This window comes from Macrotis lagotis, chromosome X (assembly GCF_037893015.1).
Source record: "Macrotis lagotis isolate mMagLag1 chromosome X, bilby.v1.9.chrom.fasta, whole genome shotgun sequence".
Taxonomy (NCBI): Eukaryota; Metazoa; Chordata; class Mammalia; order Peramelemorphia; family Peramelidae; genus Macrotis; species Macrotis lagotis.
Genome location: NC_133666.1, coordinates 307,681,992 through 307,704,166, shown reverse-complemented (window position 1 = coordinate 307,704,166; position 22,175 = coordinate 307,681,992). Strand labels below are relative to the sequence as shown.

At 36.3% G+C, this 22,175-nt stretch overlaps 1 protein-coding gene across 3 annotated transcripts in view; it reads right to left on the bottom strand.

Moving 5' to 3' along the window:
• The window catches only part of DYM (dymeclin), a 619,494-nt gene that overhangs the window by 68,688 nt on the left and 528,631 nt on the right, over nucleotides 1–22,175 (bottom strand). For all 3 annotated transcript variants that reach the window (XM_074206163.1, XM_074206161.1, XM_074206162.1), the window contains one exon: nucleotides 7,190–7,303. In XM_074206163.1, the coding sequence (XP_074062264.1) occupies nucleotides 7,190–7,303 (114 nt within the window). The remainder of the gene's footprint in view (nucleotides 1–7,189; nucleotides 7,304–22,175) is intronic.

Below are 22,175 nucleotides of genomic sequence, written 5' to 3'. Positions count from 1 at the left end.
CCCCTCATATCCCACAAGCCTTTCCTAGTAAGAAAAATTTGAAAAGGTGCGAAAAAGGCACTTCCAAAAAAACTAATCAGTGTATGATGGCATTGGATAGTGTATGCAGCAACACAAATCCAGAATTCTGCTCCTTTGAAAAGAAGGGAGGGAAATGGTTCTCTCAGATCTTTTCCTAGTCTCATGGTTCACTTTTTTTAAAAATATTTTTCAAGGCAATGGGATTAAGTGGCTTGCCCAAGGCCACATGGCTAGGTAATTATTAAGTGTCTGAGGCCGGATTTGAACTCAGGTACTCCTGACTCCAAGGCCAGTGCTCTATCCACTGTGCTACCTAGCTGCCCCATGGTTCACTTTTATTTTCTTGTTCTTTCCCTTTACAATTCTGGAGTAACTGTGCATATTGTTGTCTACATTCTACTTTCCTCTGTATGAGTTTAAATGTCCTTCTTTAAAAAAAAATTAACTTTGTTACTGTGGATTTGATTGTCAGCAAAAACACAAACATTGTGACAGAAAAAAGAAGAAAAGGAGATTTCTTTAAATATATGTAGTTTTTTAAAAAAGTGTATATTAAATTTAACAAAGTAGTATCAAAAATTCCCCCATGAACTTTTTGATTTTCTTCTGAGTTTTTTTAATGTTTTATTGATTTTTTTCTTCTTTTGCATCTTTATCACTACTCACTAACTCACTTAGCTTCCATTTTCCATCATTCTTTTTCATTTCTCCAAATTCTAACCATTTTCCAGAATGCTTGGGGACCTTCTTTCCCCTCTGAACTTTTATAGTTCTGTATTTATATCTTACCTGTATCACTCATTTGACACTCAACTCAAGTTATCTTGTATAAGTTATCTTGGTTCATTTTTAATGAGCATGTGATCTGTCTCCCCAAGTAGACTAGTGTTTTACACTAGTAACTGTGACTGTGTCTTACAATTGGCATTTCTGATATATGCCTGACAGAGTCCTATGAAAAGAACAGATACTCAATAATTGTTCATTTTTTTAATTAGGAAAATAGCATTAAACAACCTTTACCAGATAATTGACATAAATTCATTAACTTAGGATTAGAAGGTAGTCTATTCGTTTTTAATGTTTTTCTCTTAGCAACCCCACTTTATACTCTTAAAAATTATTGGAGACTCCACTAAAGAACTTTTGTTTATGTGGGTTTTAATATTTACCATATTAGAAATTAAAACAACCTAGTATGATTATAAAAATAGTTTTTACCTTGAGGATTCCCTGAAAGGGTCTTTGGGATCCTCTGGACCACACTTTGAGAACCATTGACCTAGTTCAACTCTTTCATTTTGAGGATAAGGAAGCTAATATCCACAAGATGTGATGCGTCTTGCTCCAAGCCACAAGAGAGAAAATAATGGAACTGGGATCCAAATCTAAGACTTCTAAGATCGGATTCAACACTGTTTTCAACACACCATGTTTTATCACATATGAGGAAAGAAATGAATCCAGAGGGAAGGATGAATGGATAGTCTATGATGTGAAGGGTTTGGGAAAGCATAGAATGCTGGAACTAGTTGAAACTAAAGGGAAATGAGCTAATAATAATGTTTGAAGACGACCATGACATCAGGTAGGTGATACCATGACAAGCACAAAATTGGATTTGAGTGAGGGGGAGATGCTATACTAAATCACCAGCCTCAGGTTCTCCTCCAGAGCCATCTGGGTCCAGTGGCAAGATATGAATCAGGACACTGGAGATGGCCCTGGATGCCAGGCAATCAGGGCTAAATGACTTGCCCAAGGTCACAGAGCTAGTAAGCAGTAAGTGTCTGAGGTCACACTTGAATTCCAATCATCCTGAATCCAAGGCTAGTGCTCTATCCATTGCACCACCTAGCTACCCTTGGGAAATGAACTATGGCATATAAAGAAAAGGGAAGATGTCTTAGAATGCTATTCTGTCATCATTCACTGAGGTACTTGGGGTTACAAATAAATAAACAAGTAAAAGACATATCAATTTTAAATAGAGATAAGGTCTGCTTAAAGCTTTGGAATTATAAAGTAGGTTGAAAATTTTCCCCTTCCATTTTGGTACAGTATAACTTTGAGTGGCAGGTATTGAAGGCTGAATATTGGAAAGAGACATTAATATTTTAAATGAAGAGGAATAAGAGACATTAGACAAATAGTTGAGAATGGTTTTGGGAACCAAGATTAGATGAGCAATGGCATGAAGGATAAGAAGAGAAACTTCCCACTCCTCCAAAAAGACACTAAGCCAGCAATAAATAATTTTTGAGAGCAAATAATAATACTGAGTTTTTTTAAATTCTTGAAATTTCAACTTAGCTAATTTTTGTGTTTGCTTTGTAGAATTAAACCTTAAAATTTTTTCAGGTGAAAAAAGGATTTTGTATGAAATTGGATGCTGAATTTTTCTGAACATGATGAGTGCATTTGGTCTCTGAACTCAAATAATGCATTTCAGGTAATCAGCTATGTTTGTACCAAATGCAAAAGGGATTATTCACCTAGCTACTTGTCATTGAAAATCAGGAATTAATTTCCAGACATCAAGAGTATCATCTTTCTCACATTCCTAATCCTCAAACCAAATAGATAATTCACTAAAAGGAAGAAAAAGCAACTGTGAACTTCACTAAAAAAGGGAGGAAAGGATGGTGGTAAAGAATCAATGAATTTTGGGGGCCAATTTTCACATATCATAGTGATCTTTAAATTGCTGCTAATAAGCAAAACAGAAGCCTGGATTATGCACTGCTTGTCTGTAATGAAAACAATGCTATCTTTGAGCTGCAGCTTCTACATCAGTACCAGGAAGGCCCACTAGCTTCATCTATTTCCTTCCACAGACTAAAAGAGAAATAAGCAACTTATGATTTCAGTGTCTGTTCTTTATGTCTCTGTTTATGTAGGAAAAACTACCTAGATCTGCCTGTCCAGGCTTTTACAATATAGCAGTAAGAGAAAAATGTTTAAAATGATATTAATTCTATTTATTCTGAACAGCCAAGTTGTTTAACTGTATGGATGGACTTATCCAAAGAGTATATATTACTCCACAGGAAATTATATAAATATTTTGCAGGGTTATGTCAAATAACATTTGATTGAAAAATATTTTATTTGGTTGAAAGTCAGTTACTATGACAGGGTCCTCCAAATCTTTTTGTTTATCTCTCCCAAGTTGGAAGAGTAATTCTTCCATAAATGTGGCTTCCAAATCTCCAACCCAAGTGGCATTTTAAAAGTTCTGGCAAATATACTTTCAGCTCCCACTAGTATACCAATTTCTCATGTGTAAGGAGCAAAAATAATCCTCCCAGAAACCAAAATTGAGGTTGGAAAAGCTTTGAAATTTTCCATGTTTAATTTATGTCCTAAAAAAGAATAAATCAATAAGTCATACCATATTCTAAACTTTCAAATATAGCTTATTAAACAAGCATTTTCATTTTGAAGTTACCTATCTTTTATGTCTATCTTAAATAACAGATGCTACAATATATTCTATAATCTTTTTTTGCCAATATGCTTTAGGTATTTATCAAAAAGATTAAGATGTTGGTATGTTGGAATATTATTAACAGCAGCATGGAATAGTGGGAAGAGTGCTGGGTTTGGGCACAGCAGAGACCTGGATTTCAAATCTCACTGTCAATATTAGAACTAGAAAGACGTTAGAGGTTCATACTCTTCATTTTTTCCACCCAGAAAAGTGAAATGTCTTACTCAAAATGATGCACATAGCATATAGTTAGTAACCGATGACCAGCAGCAGAGCTTAGCAGGGACTCCTTCAATTATACAGCACACTTTCATTCTTTTATTATGTGTTAGGAGCTGTGTTAGCAGTGGGAGAACTGAAATGAGACTAGACAAGCAGGGGAATTCTCTTCCAGGTCCATATCTGACTCTTGGGACTTTTCAACATCTTTACCCCAGTCCTGTTCATCCTGGAGATGCTTTCTCTGTTCTGCTGGCCTTCTCTGATATCTGAGTCTTTGACTCAGGACTGCCATTTTATGAAATGCCTAGGCCATATGAACTCCCTTCTCTCCCAGATCTGCTCCTAATTCCTAAATCTTCTGGTTTTCTTCTCTTCCCTAGCAAACTTAAGCCACAGGGATGCCTTTTTCCCTCCACCCCTTTCAGCTTCCCTTTATGTGTTGTTCTGTCCCAAAAGAATGTGAACTTTTTGAGGGCACAGACTATTATTTTTGCTTGTATTTGTATTCTCAGCTCTTAACATAATACTTGGCACATGGTGAATGCTTAATAACTCATTGTTATCTATGTATGTTATCTGTCTGTGTCTAGGAGGAGGCAATAGTTAACAGTGTCACATGTTAAAGTGAGATCAAGAATGATGAGGAATAGCAAACTCTCTGAGGAAAACAAATCCTTCAGACAAAGAATAGAATTCAGGGAGATTGATGAATTTACCAGAAATCAGGAATCAATACTTCAAAACCAAAAAAATGAAAAATCAGAAGAAAATGTGAAACATCTCATTGAAAAAACAACTGATATGGAAAACAGATTTAGGAAAGATAATTTAAAAATTATTGGAATACCTGAAAGTCATGATCAGGGAAAGAGTCTTGACATCATTTTCAAAGAATTACTACAGGAAAATTGCCCCGATATCCTAGAAGCAAAGGGCAAAATAGAAACGGAGAGAATCCACTGATCCCCTGGAGAAAGAGATCCCAAAAATCTAACCCCTAGGAATATTATAGCGAAGTTCTAGAACTCCCAAGTCAAAGAGAAAATATTACAAGCAGCCAGAAGGACACAATTCAAATATCATGGAGCTGCAGTCAGGATCACACAGGACTTAGCAGCAACTACATTAAAAGCTCGTAGGGCTTGGAATATAATATACCGGAAGGCAAAAGAGCTTGGAATGCAACTGAGAATCTACTACCTAGCAAAATTGAATGTCCTCTTCCAGGGAAAAAGATGGACTTTCAATGAACCAGGGGAATTTCAAATGTTCCTGCTGGAATGCCCAGAGCTGAACAGAAGGTTTGATCTTCAAATACAGGACTGAGGTGAAGCATAGAGATTGGAGAAGGGGAAAATAGGAGGAACTTAATGATGATGAACTGCATGTATTCCTGCATAGAAAAATGACACTGATAATACGCATATGAACCTTCTCAGTTAACAGAGCAGGTAGAAGGAGCTTTTATAGTTGAAGCACAGGAGAAAGCTGAATTTGAAGATAAAATATGGTGTAAAAATGGAATCAATAGCAAAAAGGGAAATGTAATGGGAGAAAGTAAAAGGAGAGGGGGAATAGGTCAAGATATTTCATATAAGATTTTTCCTTATTACAATGAGCTATTGCAGTGATATGGAAGGGGGAAGGCAAGGGGAAATGAGGGAATCTTTGCTCTCATCAGAGGTGGCTAGGAGAGGAAACAGTATATATACTCAATGGGGTATAGACATCTGGAGTAAGAAGGGGGGGACAGGGGGAAGGGGATGATGTGAGTGATGGAGGAGAGGATGAGCCATGTGGGGAGAGTGGTCAGATATAACACATTTTCTTTTTTACTTCTTGCAAGGGGCTGGGATTCGATGGCCTGTCTGGGACCATAGGGCCAGGTGGATGCTGGGCCTAAGGGGTGGTATGGGGGCTCAGGGCCTCTTGGCCCCAGGACCAGGGATCTGTCTGCTGTACCACTCAGCTACCCTACAGCAGAGTCAGAGTGAAAGGAGAGAGAAAGTATAGTACATGGTAGTAGAGAAATACGAAAGGAGGGAGTTGAGATCAGCAATGGCAACATTGGAAAAATATGAAAGTAACTTTTGTGATGGACTTATCATAAAGAATGTGATCCACCTGTGACAGAGTTGTTGGTGTTGGAACAAAGACTGAAGCACATTTTTTATTATTATTATTTTGGGGGGTGCAGGGTAAATGGGGCTGGATGGCCTGCCTGGGGCCACATAGCAGGTTGATCATTGGGTGTCTGAGGCTGGATTTGAACCTGGGTGCTCCTGACTCAAGGGCCAGTGCTCTGTCTGCCACCCAGCCACCCCTACTATTATTACTATTTTATTTTATTTTGGGTTTTTTTTTCTTTTTTTGGTTTTTTGCAGGGCAGTGTGATTGGGATGGCTTGCATGTCACACAGCTGGGTGACTGTTGGGTGTACAGGGCTGAATATGGGCTCCTGGCTCCAGGGCTGGTGCTCTGTCCATTGCGCCACCTGGCCATACCTATAATTATTACTATTGTTTTTTTATTTTAATTTTTTTCTCTCCCCTTTACTTTATTGCTCAAGCGAGTCTATATTTTTTTGGGGGAGGGGGTATTTTGTTTACTCTTAAACAAGAATATTTTATTAATGTATAAAAACATTATTTGTACAAAATGAGAATAAATAAATATTAAATATAAAAAAGAATGATGAGGAATGAGAAAGGTCATTGGATTTGGCAATTGAAAGATCATAAGTAATCTTGGAGAGGGAAAAAGAAAGAAAAAGAATGGAGGCAAAGAATACTGCTTTCTCTAGTAATGTTCTGAAAAGAGAGAAGAGAATATAAGATGGTATCTGAAGGGAATGTTAAGGTAAAGTGAGCATTTTTAAAGGATAAGGAAGATTTGGTCGTGATTGAAGAAGCCAATAGATAGCAAGAGACAAAGGATGAATGTGAGAATGAACTGAAGAAGCCAAATGGGGAGTAGATCAAAGTGCCTAAGAGGATGTCAAAGGGTTCTGAGATAAAGCCTAGGGGAAATCAAGGAGTAAAGGATAGGGCAAAAGAGAGAAAAGGGTGGTATGGGAGCTTGGGACAGAGAAGAGAAAGTTCAAAATAGTAGTTGGGATTGGGAAAAGTGTAAAAATATTACCTTGTGGCAGTGAGAGCCCTCTTGCCTTATGGAAAAGACCCTTCTCGTCCTCGCTTTCCTTCTGTCTGTGATAACCTCCTACTTGCATTTTCTTGTATGTACCTACTTGTGTGTATGCAGTCTGCCCTGTTAGACTGAGCTGCCTGAGGGTAGAGGCTGTTTTTGCCTTTCTTTATATCCCCAGCACTGAGCACTATGACTGGCCTATAGTAAGACCTTAACAAATGCCTGGTGACTGACAGACTAACTGCTCAAACACAAATCTTGGCATAAATGGATCTGAACTATTTTTTTTTCTTTGAAAGCCCTTACCCTCAGCCTGTCTTTGGGTAGTGCAACAGCTCCTTGCTTGATGATTTCCAGGACTCGTTCCACTGACAGCTCGGCTCCAGCCTGTTGCAATCGTGAGCTAAAGAAGGTGATCACCTGGAATGGAAAGCAATATTGCTTAAACAAGTTGATATAGGAAACATCACTTCAGCAAACAGCTCCACATTTAAAGGAAACTGATCTTTGGCTCATAAACCTAAAAGTACAGGCTTTGCCTACAGGGCTAATGATTGCACCCAAGGTCTCCAGATTATTCCAACAATCCATCAATCAATCAATCAATCAATCAATCAATCAACATTTAGTAAGTGCCTACACCTCTGGTTTCTTCTCTTCTTTTCTGTACCTCAATTGTTTGATTTTCTTTATTTCATTTCCCCTAGAAGGTAGAAAGAGAAGCTAACAAACAAATGGGTCATCTTAGTGGCTTAACCAGTAATAGTAAGAAAAGAAGCATTGAATCTAATGGCTACAATTCTGTTTTCAGAAGTGGCTCTGAATTTTATTTTATTTTCATCATCCACTTACATGAATACTTGGAGTTCTATTGTAGAGCAAAACCATGCTATAAGATGCTAACACAGTAGCATCCTCTAGGCTACAATAGCTCTCTGATGTTTTTCAATATGTAACTTAATCCCAAATAATTTTTTTTTTTTAGATTTTCTAAGGCAATGGGGTTAAATGGCTTGCCCAAGGCCACATGGCTAAGTAATTATTAAGTGTCTGAGGCCGCATTTGAACTCAGGTACTCCTGACTCCAAGGCCAGTACTCTATCCACTGCGCCACCTAGCCGCTCCATCCCAAATCATTTTTAAACAAAAGTCTTTAAAAATTACAACTTCAATGTCATTATTATACCTTGGATGTCAATTTTTAGTTCAGGGGAAATCAAAGACTTATCAGTACCGCTTTAGATAATTTAGATAAATTAGATTCTCATGTATGTGTTTATACATAAACAGATTTGAGCTGTTTCAAGTTGAAAGTTTATTTTTAAAAAGTAGCAGCAATAATTTAATTTTTCATAGAAACCCATGTCAAATGATAGACATAATTTCTTTCATATATTTTCTTTTTAAAACTTAAAAAAATCATTCTATTTTGAATATTAATTGTTCACCAGTAATTTTTCCCCAACGTCACTCTAATGGAACAAGTGAACTGCATCCCATAAACTCTGTTAACAGCTTTTGTTCTGGAAAGTCAAGAGACCCAGCTGGAGCCAGGGACCATTAACATAATTATGCCTCACAACTCCACTGCAGTTAGTGAAAACAAAGGCAGCTGATGCCTCGATTACTTTTATCTTAAGCAATTTGCTAGCACTAGCTCCTCTGCAACATGGGAGAGTTGTTTGTTTAGTCCATACAGTGTTGGTCTTTCAATGTGTGCCAGTCTGTATACTGTTTCCCCCCATTTACAATAAGCTCTTTTGGGTATGTTCAGGATCATGTCCATGTCTAGGGCTATGTATTGCTATAAGAGGCACTTGTTTATAATTATAGCTGAAAATAGAAGTATAATATAAATGGAAGATAATAGAATAATAAATACATTATCAAAATGCTATCTTTAAAATATGTAGGATTTCTTAAAAGATTTTAATCACTAGTGTTACAAGTTTATTTTGAATTTAATTTCTCCATATTTTTTTTTAAGGTTTTTGCAAGGCAAATGGGGTTAAGTGGCTTGCTCAAGGCCACACAGCTAGGTCATTATTAAGTGTCTGAGGCCGCATTTGAACTCAGGTACTCCTGACTCCAGGGCCAGTGCTTTATCCACTACGCCACCTAGCCGCCCCAATTTCTCCATATTTTGAAGAACACACATGACATGGAACTACCCATTGCTTTTAGATGAACTGATGAATTTTTCTGGAGAAAAATAAAAAAAAAACCTATTCAAAAATATTCTATACAGAGATTGAAAAGTGAGTAATATTTTTGTCAAATACATATCTTAAAAGTAAAAATTTACATTTTAAAGATTTCTCTATGTTTGAAGCTTTTACATGCAATTTTTTTAGTATCTGATTATAAATTCTTTATTTTCATTTCAGTTGCTGCAATCAAGTATGCCTAATTTTATTTTTAATCTCTTAACTTTTGACAGAATGTTCTTGGGTTCTTTTGAATATTTAGCAACAAAAGGTAGAAAAACTCAGGATAGGTTTACTGTGGAATTCATATGTAGGCAGAAATGACTAAAATTAAATGGGAGAACTACTAAATTTTTGACAATTTTGATTTCATTGGGCTAAAAGATTATTGGCTTCACACTACAAGAAATTTTTATTCCTACCAAGCTATTGCATGTAGATTCAATTTACTTAAATGTAATATAGTCTTAACATTGGATACTATAAGATTCATCTTTTTAAATATATTTTAGGCACATTTTCTAAAAGCTCAAGTTCTGATTTATTTAACTGACATGAACTATGCAGCAAACTCATTAATCTATATTATTTTACTGAATAAGGTTTAGGGTAAGTGCTTCTGATTTTATAAATCAGTCAAAAAATTTCAGATGGAATGAAATTGAGATCAGGCTATATGTCTCTTGCAATCTCATTCATTCAAGGACTTCAGTCTGTTTTCCCCAACCAAACTATATTGTAGACACAGTAATTTTAGTGATGATAACAACAATGCTCTAGCTATTATCATTTGTCATAATAAGCATCAAAACTGTTATAGGACATCAACAACATCCTTCCCCTTAGTCTTCCCCACCCCAATATTTGCACAAGTTTTAGCCAAGAATAGAAAATTTTAAAAGCAAAATCTATGGTTAAAATAAAAATGAATGTTTTTAACATTCTAACTCAAAGCCAACATTTCAAAGGAACATACTTTTCCACAGTGGGTGTTTTACAACCTTCCTCTGCCTACCATATTTCAGAGCAGACCTTGGCTTCAACTCATGAAACTTAAGTACAGTACATTACCTTCAATTATCCTATCGGCTTTGAACAGTAATTGTCCAATGTCATGTTCTGATTAGTCAGTTGGACCTTTTGAGTAATGTCAAAGTCAAGTTTAACCCCCTGTCATGAAACATGTGGATGATGTTCACCAGATCACAGATTTACAGCAATATGAAGCTTTGTGCTTTTCTGGGGAATGAGTACATAAAGGAGTTAGTACATGCCAGGCAAGCCTTCCCTCCTGACTGGTAAAAGATTATTCTCCCAAGAGAGGGTTGGGTATTTTTTAAAAAATAATGGTGGTGGGGGATTAAAAAAAAAAAGAAGAAATACTGGTGAGTTGTATCACTTTTTTCCTTCTTCTGAAGTAGTCAAATATCACTCAACAGAAGTACTGAGCACCAACTAAGTTGCAGCCTCTGCACTGGTATATGGAATTTTAAAGGTAGAAAAAGACAGTTCTTGTCCTCAAGGAGACTACTTCCAGCTATCTAATAGGGTGGGGACTGTTGGGGGGTGCAATGTGGGGAGAGGAATGGGGCACAGAACCCTTTATAAAAATGAAAATGATGAAATACAAAGTAATATGCATAACAGCTAACAGCTGAGCATACTGATGTATACTTTTACATACTATGGCATGTAAGAGATAGTTAAAAGAAATGAGAAATAAGGGTGATTTAGATCTACACATTACAACTAGGATTCAGAGGAAACTCATGAAAAGATGGCAGATAAAAGCTGAATAATATTATTCCTTATTGGCTCACCTTATTGAATGCCAGGCACAAATTTCTTATTTTTCAAAAAATTCTAAAGTTTTTACAAAATTTCTGTTTATATTGCTCAAAATGGCTATGAATTTCAATGTTACCACACTAAAATGGGCCTTTTATTTAATCTTACCCCTAAATTTCTGTGTACGGTTAGCCTGAATTAAGCTAATAGTTTATTTTATATTCTACTTATTATTTTTACTTGAGGTTAGAATGTTTGGAATTTCTATTTTGATTATGACACAAATGGGAACTTCATATTGAGTGAAGAAGAAAAAATAGTGCCTGTCCATTACAGCTTTGTAAATTAAGAGCACTTTACAGAAATTCATCTACATAAGATTACTTAAAGAATCAGTTTGGAAGAAAACAAGATTTCACTAGGGTTAAAATGGGTTAAGATAATTTTGGTAGTAGGAATGGACTCCATGTTTGTTTCATGGGTTGAATATAAAATTCAGAATTGATGCAGAGGACCTAGGCTCAAAACATCTAAGAAAATTTGCAAGAACTAATTGACAACTTAACCCCAAATTAGGCATAATGGATGAAGGCAAGGAAGAACTTTTCTGAATTGTTTCAAGCAAAAAAAAGTCGGATATGTGGAGAACAGATGGTGATAAGGTACAAGTAGGAGACACAGGTAGAACTGACAGAAATGAAGAAAAGATTATAATCTGAAGTATAAGGAAATCGTGATAAATTAAAAAATGGAAATTTAAAAAGTCTTGGTTGTCCAAGAATAAATGTTTTAATTTTTAATTGCAAGAAGCATAGGAAAAAACTCATATTTTTTCCCAAAATGGTAATCTTCAGGGCAGACTAAATAAAGAAGTTTTTTTATATGACTATTTAAGACACCTGGAAATATCAAGAACATGAAGGCTTCAGAGCTTGGGAAAACTATAGAATTCTCCTTCTTATAGTGTTGAGCTGGCATTATGGTCTAATATGAAATAATATATGTAGACCGCAAAATGCTTTGCAAACTTTAAAATATTCTATAAATGTTTTCTGATATTCTAATGAAATTATTTCACAAGAGAGTTGAAAGTACTAATCATCATATATAACCAGTGTAGAGAAGCAAAGATGAAAGTGTTAGAAAAATAAAACAGTATGTTTGTGATCAGAAGAAACCTACCAACTGTGTACATCTCTTGGAGATGAGGCACTGGGTCTGGAATCAAGAAGACCCTAGTTCAGAGCCTACCTTAGACACTTAACCTCTATCTGCATCAGTTTCCTCAATGGTGTAATGGAGACCTCCCAGAATTATTGTGAAGATCAAATGAGATATCTGTAAAGTGTTTAACATAATGCTGGGCACACACTAGGTGCTTAAGAAAGGCATGTTGCTTTTTCCTTTCTTAACTCAACTCTGACTTCGACTCACCATCTTCATCTGAAAATCAGAGAATTTTTGTAATTCTTCTAGTAAATATAATAATCACAACAATAGCATTAGCTAGTGGTTTAAGTTTCCTCCAGTGCTTCCCTGTAGTGTGGCTAGGACAGCCCAGAAGCTGCTGGAAAGGTCCAGGGGATGTCTCAGCCCTGACTAGCTGCTCAGTGTGGAGAGGCTCATGAAGAGGAGGCTGGTCATTTGGTGATAAAGTCTCTGGCTTTGTCAGCCCATAAAACAAGAAAATATACTGGTCTTCATTCTTCTTTATCCCTCTCAATGTAGAGTTTGTGGCAGAAGGTGCTAAATAACATAATTTTTATATTTGCTTTTAGCACTTAACTTAATTGTTGGCACTATAAATATGAGATCATTGTCTGAGGACCAGTGAATGGAAATGACAATATTAATAATAATTTATATAATGCTTTAAGGTTTGTAAAGTACTTTACAAGTATTATTTCAATTAATTTTCACAACAATCCTATGAAATAGGTTCTATTATGTCAATTTTACAGATGAGAAAACCAAGGAAGACCAAGGTTAAATTACCTGCTCTGAGTCATACGTATAGCAAGTAGCTGAAGTTGGATTTGAATTCAGTTTTCCTTGACCTTACGTTTAGCCTTTACCTATCATACCACTTAGATACAACTGAAATAATTGAATTGCATCCATTTTGACATTCTCCATTTAAATAAACCCAGCAAACTAAAGGAAGGTGCAGCTAAAGGGAAGGATGCTCACAAACACTTCTTGGAGAAGCAAATGAAGGCATTGGCAAAACTGATTTTATGGTATGACCAAAGGCAATAGGAAATATCATTTTGTAGAATGTATAGTAATTGTATACTGGAGGCCTCATTCTAAGTATCTACAAAAAAGACCACATGAACACAATTTCAGCTCTCAAAAAATGGTAGTTAAGAAACATTCAAGAGATAATGAAGAGGTGCCTGGTGGGTATGAGTAGGCTGTAGCATGTGATGAAAGAGGAATTTTGTAGGAGCAGTGGTCCAAATGTCATTGTAGGTATGTGTGTGTGTTTATGTATTGTTCTCATGTGAAAACAAGTGATAAGGGATGTGTATCTACAATCAACTGTTTAACTTGATTTCAATTCTCATCATCATCCTGGAAATTTATAGGAAATTCAGCTCAGATATTGCTTCTGCCACACCCTGTCAGTACCCTCAATTCTTCCCCTCTGACTGCAGCTTCTCTTTACAGAGAGTTCAGAATGCCAGTCATCTCTTCCTTTGCCATCAGCTGCTCTGCTTGGTTTTGACTTCATCATCACTATCAACTAACTTTCACATTAACAAGATCAAAGATCCACTTGGGTAAGTTTTACAATCACTTTCTTCACAACAACCCTGAAATTCATAAGAAATATATTTTAAAGGATAGTTTTTATTTTATCATAATAAAGTGATGAAGAAATGGACACCTCAGATTACCTTTCTAAATTAAAAAATTTCAATATCTCCAAGCAGCTAAGTGGTACAGTGAATAGAGCACTTGTGTGACCTTGGGCAAGTCACTTAACCCCACTGCCTTGACAACAAACCCCCCTAAAAAACAATCTTGTATTTCTTTATCACTTTTATTTCTGAATATAGCCCTCTTCCTCCCTTGTGAATTAACCCTTATAATAAAGAATTTTTGAAAAGAGAGGAAAAAAGCAGTTCAGAAAATCCAATCAACATATCAACCAATTCAACATTACATTAAACATTTTTTCGCCCTGGAATCTACAGAGATGATCAGTTCACTCATATTTCTTTTCTTTTCTTTTTGCAAGGCAATGGGGTTAGATGACTTGCCCAAGGTCACACAGCTAGGTAAATTATTAAGTGTCTGAGGCTGCATTTGAACTCGGGTCCTCCTGACTCCAGGGCTGATGCTCTATCCACTGCACTACCTAGCTGTCCCTCATTCATATTTCAAATGAAAAGCTAGAGGTCCTGAAGTGAAGCAACTTTTCTAAAGTCACTCTGTAACTGGTTGGTAAAGTTGAAATTTGAACCCAGCTCTCTCAACTCCTTGTTTGGCAAAGCAAAAGGTACTGACTGCTCTGGATTACACAGCTATTAAGTGATAGAGCTGGGATTACAATTCAGAGTATCCGAGTCCAAGATTATTGCTCTTTTTAACATAGCAATAATAAGTAGTGTGCCTGCTATTGTCCAACACTTCAAAGGACCAAAAATAGAAAAGAACCAGACTCATTGATGGGGTAACTCTTTGTGATTTAGCCTATTAATTCAAAATATACTGACCTTACTTGAGGTCGACATGTTGTAAGTAATGCTTAAATTGTATTAGAAAAATGTCAATGTTATTAATTCCAAAATAAGCTGCAATTTTTTCATCTATATATCCTACTTTGTTTTAAAAAGGACAAAAATTTTCCGGAAATCCTTAAGGACAAAGTGTAATATACATCCTGAGAGTAATTAGTTCACTGGAAGTGAGTTTTAAAATGGTAAAAATTATACAAGTAATTGATCTGCTTTATTTGTTAGCTTTATTATTAATATGACAGCCCAGTGTGAAACCATTTTCAATTTAATAAAATTGATTTAACTCAATGAACAAATTGTTGCTAAAGTACATTAATTTATGAAAAGGATGAGCATTGTTAAAATAATTATTACATCAAAAGAATATTTGTGAAAATGGAAAACTTTCTAATATCCACAAGAATAGTTAATTATTTGTAGCCAAAAGAAAATGTGAAAAATGCAAGCCAAACTATGAAAATTCACAAGCAAGACTTGAACTTTTGAAGTTTAAAACAATTTGAAGGTACTGCCTAGACCACCCTGCACACAATTTCATGGCTTATAATTTTACTTGACCTTTCTCAATCATGAGCTATGAGAAGAGAATTTGGCAAGGTAGTATGAAAGTGAGAAAATGGTTCTGATTGGTAAAGGAAAAAAATTGTTTCAAAAAGACTCTCGCCAAATCACAAAACCAATGGTTTTTCATTTGAAGGGAGGCAAAAAAGGTAGAGATTACTTTTTTTTTATACTATAAACCACAATTGCACAGCACCTTAATGTTGCACTAAGGAAATTTTTTGATTAAAAAAAAAAACAACAAAGAAGGCCGATCAGACTTTGTTAATAATATGAATGAGAGGATATCTATTTGAGACTTATCCACCCTAAAAAATTGGGAGCTGAAAAGCAGTTAAGCTTCATATATAAGCTTCATATGTGCTACAGAGCAATGTGGCTAATGGAAATAAAAATACAGAATCATAGATACTACTGACATCAGACAGCCTTAGCCTGTCTAAGTCCATAATCATTGGTTGGAACAGACAATCCTTGAAGTCCCTTCCAATCCAAAGATATTTGTCACTGAAATGAAGAAAGTCTAAGCAATCCTAAATCCTGTTCTAGTCCTCCTACTTCTTCAGTCTCTTTAGTTGAATCTACTTCTTTCTTCTTCTTCAAGCTCATTATCCTCAAGGTTCAATCTTCTGACCTCTGCCTCTTTTTTACTCTACAATCTCTTTGTTGAGCATGTCATCAACTCCAAAGCCTTCAACTATCTCCATGAAGATAATTTTCAGAGCTCCTCCTCTTTGAGAGAAACAAGTTGCTGTTTCTGACCTCAACAAATTCTCATTTTAGTAAGGCCAACAATAATGCACACAAACTGTAATAATTATACTATTAGAATAGAATACACACTTGGGCAGGCATCAAGCCTGTCTGTCAGAAGAAGTGATGATTTCTGGTCAGCACAGGATTAGGGAGACATCAGGGAATGTTGATGGGAAATAGCAAGTGAGTCAAACCTTGACAGAAGAGAAACAGTCAAGAGGGAGGTGGTGATGAATGGTAAAGAGACTCACTGGGGCTAGAGCATAGAGAGTAACATGAAATCTGGAAAAGAAGGATGCTGACTGATGAAGATAGGAGCCTAATTTTCATGAGCAAAACTGGATCATTCTCTCTCCTTTTTCCCCTCATAGGTAATTATTAAGTGTCTGAGGCTGGAGTTGAACTTAGGTCCTCCTGTCTCCAGGGCTGGTGCTCTTATCCACTACAGCACCTAGCCACCCCAACCATTCTCTGATAATTTTCTATGCTTTCCTGCTTTGCTCATGCCATTTCTTATCCTGCTGAAGTTATTTAAAGACCCATATTTAAAGACCCATTTAAAAAGTCTTACAACATCACAAAGACACAGAAATGGAGTTAATCAAAGATTTATGAACTCTTCAGTTTGAGAAGAATGGAGATTAGGTAGTCCAGCTTCCCATACAATGACTGAACTCCCTGAGAAGTGGAGTCATCTTCTCTACTACAAGTGATGCAGCTAAAGAAGGCAGTCCCTTACATTTTTCTGGAGAGCTCTAAGAGTCAGAAAGTTCTTGTTTACATTGAGAAAGAAGTCTATCCATGTAATTTTGCTCATGGAAGCTACATCCAGTCCTTCTGCATGACACTTCTTCATTCTCATCCTGGGCAAACTTATCCACTGTTATTACTTCAATGATCATTTGTGTGTAGTGGAATAACAAATCAGTATCTCCATCTTCAATCTTTCCTCCTGTCTAAACTTGTCCCTCCCCCTAACTCTTCCAGTTCTACTGATGGAACACTGTCCTCTTGGCCACTAGGTGGTGTAGTGGATAGAGAATTGGGCCTGGGGTCAGGAAGACCTAAATTCAAATACTGCCTCAGACACTAGCAGGGGGCAAGTCCTTTAACCTTTGTCTGTCTCAGTTTCCCTCCACTGTAAAATGGGGGTCTTAGCAGCTCCAACCTCACAAAGTTTGGGTAAGAATCAAATCAAATCAAATAGTATTTGTAAAGTGTTTAACACAGTGCTTAGCACATAATAGGCACTTAAATGCTTGCTTCAAATGCTTAGCTCTCTTGACAATCATTCTAATAGTTCCAAATATTCAAAACCAAATGCATCAAAATTCCTCCAAACCTGTCCCTTCCCCTACCATTTTATGTCTGATGATAGTATTGTCACTTCCAGGTCAACCAGACTTGAAACCTTAATGTCATCTTTGATTTGCTCCCCTTTCTTTCCCCTAACCTCCACCACCAATTCTTTGTCAAGTCTTATATTTTCCTACCTGCATAATCTATTAATTCAACAATGCTATATCAAGTATTCACTTTGTAAAAAGTGTGTAAGGGTTGGTGATACAAGTAAGTACTAAGGTAAGGACACCTGAGGAGGAGAAGCACAAGGGTCCTGGGATCAGAGAAGGCTTTTTGTAAAAGTGACATATGAGTTGAGCCTTAGCCTTTTAATTAGTGGGGATGGTGAACCTCAGCAGTAATGCTCATGATTCCTTTTCCTCATCTTGGGACTAAAGAATTCAATTTATTTTGGTCAATGTTTGGGGAGGAGCTGAAGGACAGCCTTCTCCTCATCACCCACTCCCACCCTGCCTCATTTTGAATGAATGAGACCTTCCTATTCCCTCTTCAGACTGATAGAAACATGCATACAACCAAAATTTTGTCCTAAGAGAAGGTAAACTCTGGGGAGGTAGTGATTCTACTCAATATCATCTTTAGCATCCATAACTCCTCTGACGATTTCTTTCCCCTCAAAGCTAGGAGTGGGCATAGATCTCTCCCTCCCCAGGGCACTAGTGGTTTGGGGCTTAACAAAAATACAGCCAAGCAGGCACACAAGTTAGCCTTTGCTAAGTTCTCCAGAATCCCTTCTTGTGCCCTGGGGTTTCCATAACATTCCATATTATACCCCCTGAGGGGATATAACAGGTCCCTTAGTCAGTCAATGAATGAGTACTTAGGGACTGGGGAGGGGTGAACAAGACTTTAGGGATCAGGAAAGGCTTCCTGGAGGAATTGGTTTCTGAGTTGAGCCTTGAAAGAAGGAAAGCATCCTGAGAAATAGAGATGATGCAGGAACTCATTCCAGAAGCATACAGAGTGATTTGGATGATTGTCTAGAGCTGGGAAAAGGAGGAACACATTTGAAAAAATACTTAGTATGCCAATTTGGTTGGAAGGTAAAATTTGTGATGTGGAGTAATATGAAGTTAAAGAGGAGTCAGATCATAGAAAGCCTTTGCATTTTATCTTCTAGGAAATCAAGCAGTAAAGATTTTTTCAAAGGACGATGACATGGTCAAATTTTAGGGAGCCTTAGGGAGACTGTTTTGCAAAGTGAACTGGAAATGGTAGGTTTTGGGACAGGAAGTCCAACTAAGACTATTACAATATTTCAGGTTTAAAATGAGAAGGATCTAAATTAAGGTTATGTTGCTTGAGTAAAGAGAGAGAAATTAGGGTGAGAGCCATTTAGAAGTAGACTTGAAAAATCTTGACAAGATTAAGTAATGAAAAGGAAGGGAGAGGAAAAGGCCAAAAATGACTCTGGGATTATAAATATGAATAAATGGGAAGACATTGCTACTCTTTTCTAAAAAAATTTTTATTTAAGGCAATGGGTTAAGTGCCTTGCCCAAGGTCACGCAGTTAAGCAATTATTAAGTGTCTGAGGCAGATTTGAACTCAGGTCCTCCTCATTCCAGGGTTGCTGCACCACCTAGCTGCCCTGACAGTGCTACTCTCAACAGAAAAAGGGATTTGGAAAAGGGGCATATTTTGGATAGAACAATTAATTCTGTTCTGGATTTCTTGTGCTTACAGTGCTAGTGGAGTAGCCAGGAAGAGAAATTCAGCAGGGAATTAACTATGTGAAACTTGAGGAGAGGTTATATAGAAATTACATAGAAATTTTTTAATATTTTCACAGAAATGATAAGAAGTGACTGAGGAGTCGTGAGAAATATGGGGGGGGGGTGAACCAAGAAAAATGACCAGAAGACAAGAGAGGTGAATTATCTAGGAGAAAGGGGTACTCAATAGCATTAAAGATTTCACTAAGATCAAGGAAAATAAAGCCTAAGAAAGGCCTTTAGATTTTTCCCTCTGTGATTATCTTTTATTTGTTAATACTATTGTTGGGACTTTTACCCCCAAAAAATGAAAAAGAAAAGATCTTATTATACAAAAATATTTATATAACTTTTTAATGATAACATTTTTTGTTATCATTAGACCTTTTCATCAATTGGGGGAATAGCTAAACAAATTTTGGAATATGATGTAATAGAGTACCATTGTGCCATAATAAATAAAGTTATGGGGTTCAGAAAGTAAAAAAAAAATTTCAGTAGTTGGAAAATACCTTATGAATCATCTATTTAAACTGTCTGTAAACAAGAATTTACTACTAGAACAACATACAACAAGTTGTGATTCAGTTTTTGACTGAAGGCCTCTATTGTGAGGGAACCCATTACCTCCTAAATTCCACTTTTCGATTCTAATTGTTACAAGCTTTTCCTGACATTAAGCCTAGATTTGTCTCTGCAACTTTCAGTCACTGGGTCCAATTTTTGCCCTATGGGACCAAGCTGAACAAGTCTAATCCTTTTCTATATTATAGTCATTCAGATACTCAAGGACAATCATTATATGGCCCCAATCCTTCTCTTCTCCAAGACAGCCATCCCCAGATGCTTGAAGCACAGGTGAAGACATCTATTGAGAAGCAATATGGGAGGAGTGAGCAGTCATTGAAGACTATGAGGTGTTATTTAATAAATGTTGGTTAAAATGGGTACTGTGTAGTACTGAGCACATTGGAAACTTAGTATCTCAGTAGTTTGGAACAGCACATTACAAAAAAGAGTCTAGGACTTCAAGAGTCTTATGGTCACCTGTATTGGTTATTGGCTCATGTTGAACTTGGGATAAAACAAAACAAACTTCTGCACTAGATTGCACACTCTTAAGTTAGGTTTCATCCACTAAGTATTAGAAATGTAATTAAGCATCTAGTTAAATATGGGACTCAGCAAAAAAGTGAAGTATAATCTCAGTCTTCTATATTTTTAGCATTCATTTTTTTTAGATTTTTTCAAGGCAATGGGGTTAAGTGGCTTGCCCAAGGCCACACAGCTAGGTAATTATTAAGTGTCTGAGGTCAGATTTGAACCCAGGTACTCCTGACTCCAAGGCCAGTGCTCTATTCCCTGTGCCACCTAGCCTCCCTCTTTTTTTTTCATTCATTTTATTTACTTTCAGTTCCATATTCTTGCTCTTCTTTTTTCTATTCTAGTTTATTTTTCCCTCCTAATTACAGGCAAAAACAATTTTAACATTTTTTTTTCAAATTTTAAATTCCAAAGTCTCTCCCTCCCTAAGACTTCTTAAATAGATAACCTAAGAATTCTAGACCCACATCATTAACTTCTTATTATATATTTTCAACTAACTGTCCTTTAGGAATCTCAAACTCAGAAGAGAGTTCAGATTTCTTCTTCCAAACTCACCTCTAACATTCCAATTTCTGTCAAAGGCAATAGCACCTCAAGCTCTACTTTCTCTATGCTACCTTTCTGGATTTTTTTAAATATGCTTGAGCACTCCCTCTCAAACTACTTTGGTTGAACTACTGTATATTTATTCTTTATACTCTAACATATGCACTTGTTGACTCCCCTGTTAAAATGTAAAATTCTTTATGAGTAGGGACTATTTCAAGCTTTGCCTGACAGAGAACAACAAATGCTGGTTGACAATTATTCTTTCTGGTTATTCAAGTTAACAACTCAGGGTCATCCTTGACTTGATGATTCTATCAGTCCTGTGCTCAACAAGCTCCAGTGGCTCTCTATTACCTCTCTTATAAAATAAAAAATATTTAGCATTGAAAATCATTCACAAATGACCTCCAGTCTGCTCTTCTAGGCTAGCTCTGTCTATCTTGGCTATCCATCTGCAAATCTGAGGAGCAATATATCTTTTGTGCCTTTATAAAGAAATCATTAAGAATGTAAACCAGCACAGATCCTTGGTATTTAAGTTCCTCCACAATCTGGTAGCTCTTTACCTTTCCAAACTTATCTCCTAGTACTACTTCCAAGATTCCTGCCTTTCACTCCCCTTTCCAGGTCAATAACAACTTTTCTTCCTGGACTTCACATAATACATTTGTTAACAATCCAATGAACTTGCAGTGAACAGTGTTTATTTCTCAGTGCTCTCTAGACTACGGATCTGGTTCTTTCCTCCTACAATGCAAGTTATGATTTTCCCTCTTCCTCCCTCTGTATTCCACTTAAATATGCTAGAGGCCTTCCTTGTTTTCTCTGGTCATATAAAGGAATTCCTCAGGTTGGGCACTTACTGTTTCTTGTAGTCAATTTTTAAACAGTCATAGGGGTTTTTTCCCTATCATATATTTCTCTGTTGACTTTTAAAAAAATTCCTCTTTTTTTTTTGAAATTTTTCATTTATTTTAGGTTGTTGTCAGTTCACATCAACCATATGCTTCTCCAATGCCTTCTATGTTATACTTATTTTCAATTTTTCAAATATTGTTGTGTTGATATCTCATAGACATATACTATTGTATAGGTTGAATACTGATATCCAGAAAATAAGTCTTTGTGGGAAATGCTTGAGGTCAATTTCCTGAAGGCAATCTGTCCTGCTTTCTTTCCTCCTGTTAAATTCTAGACTTTGCCCATTTATACTATCTCAGTCATATCTATTTGATAAGTAAGTTCTGGAGGCAGTCTATCTAAGTACTTTTCATGATCTTGCCACAAGACATTCTTCATTCACTTGTTTTTATTTATCTGGATGGTCAGACCAAATTGATTATGGATCTCTTCTGTATTACTATATAGTTTGATGCATATCATTCATGTCATTCTCAAACAACAACATTTAGACATGTCCATAAGGACAGAAAGTCCATCTTATCTCAAATTTGTGTTTCTCTTGTACCTAAAAGACTGTTTTGCATAGGACTTAAAG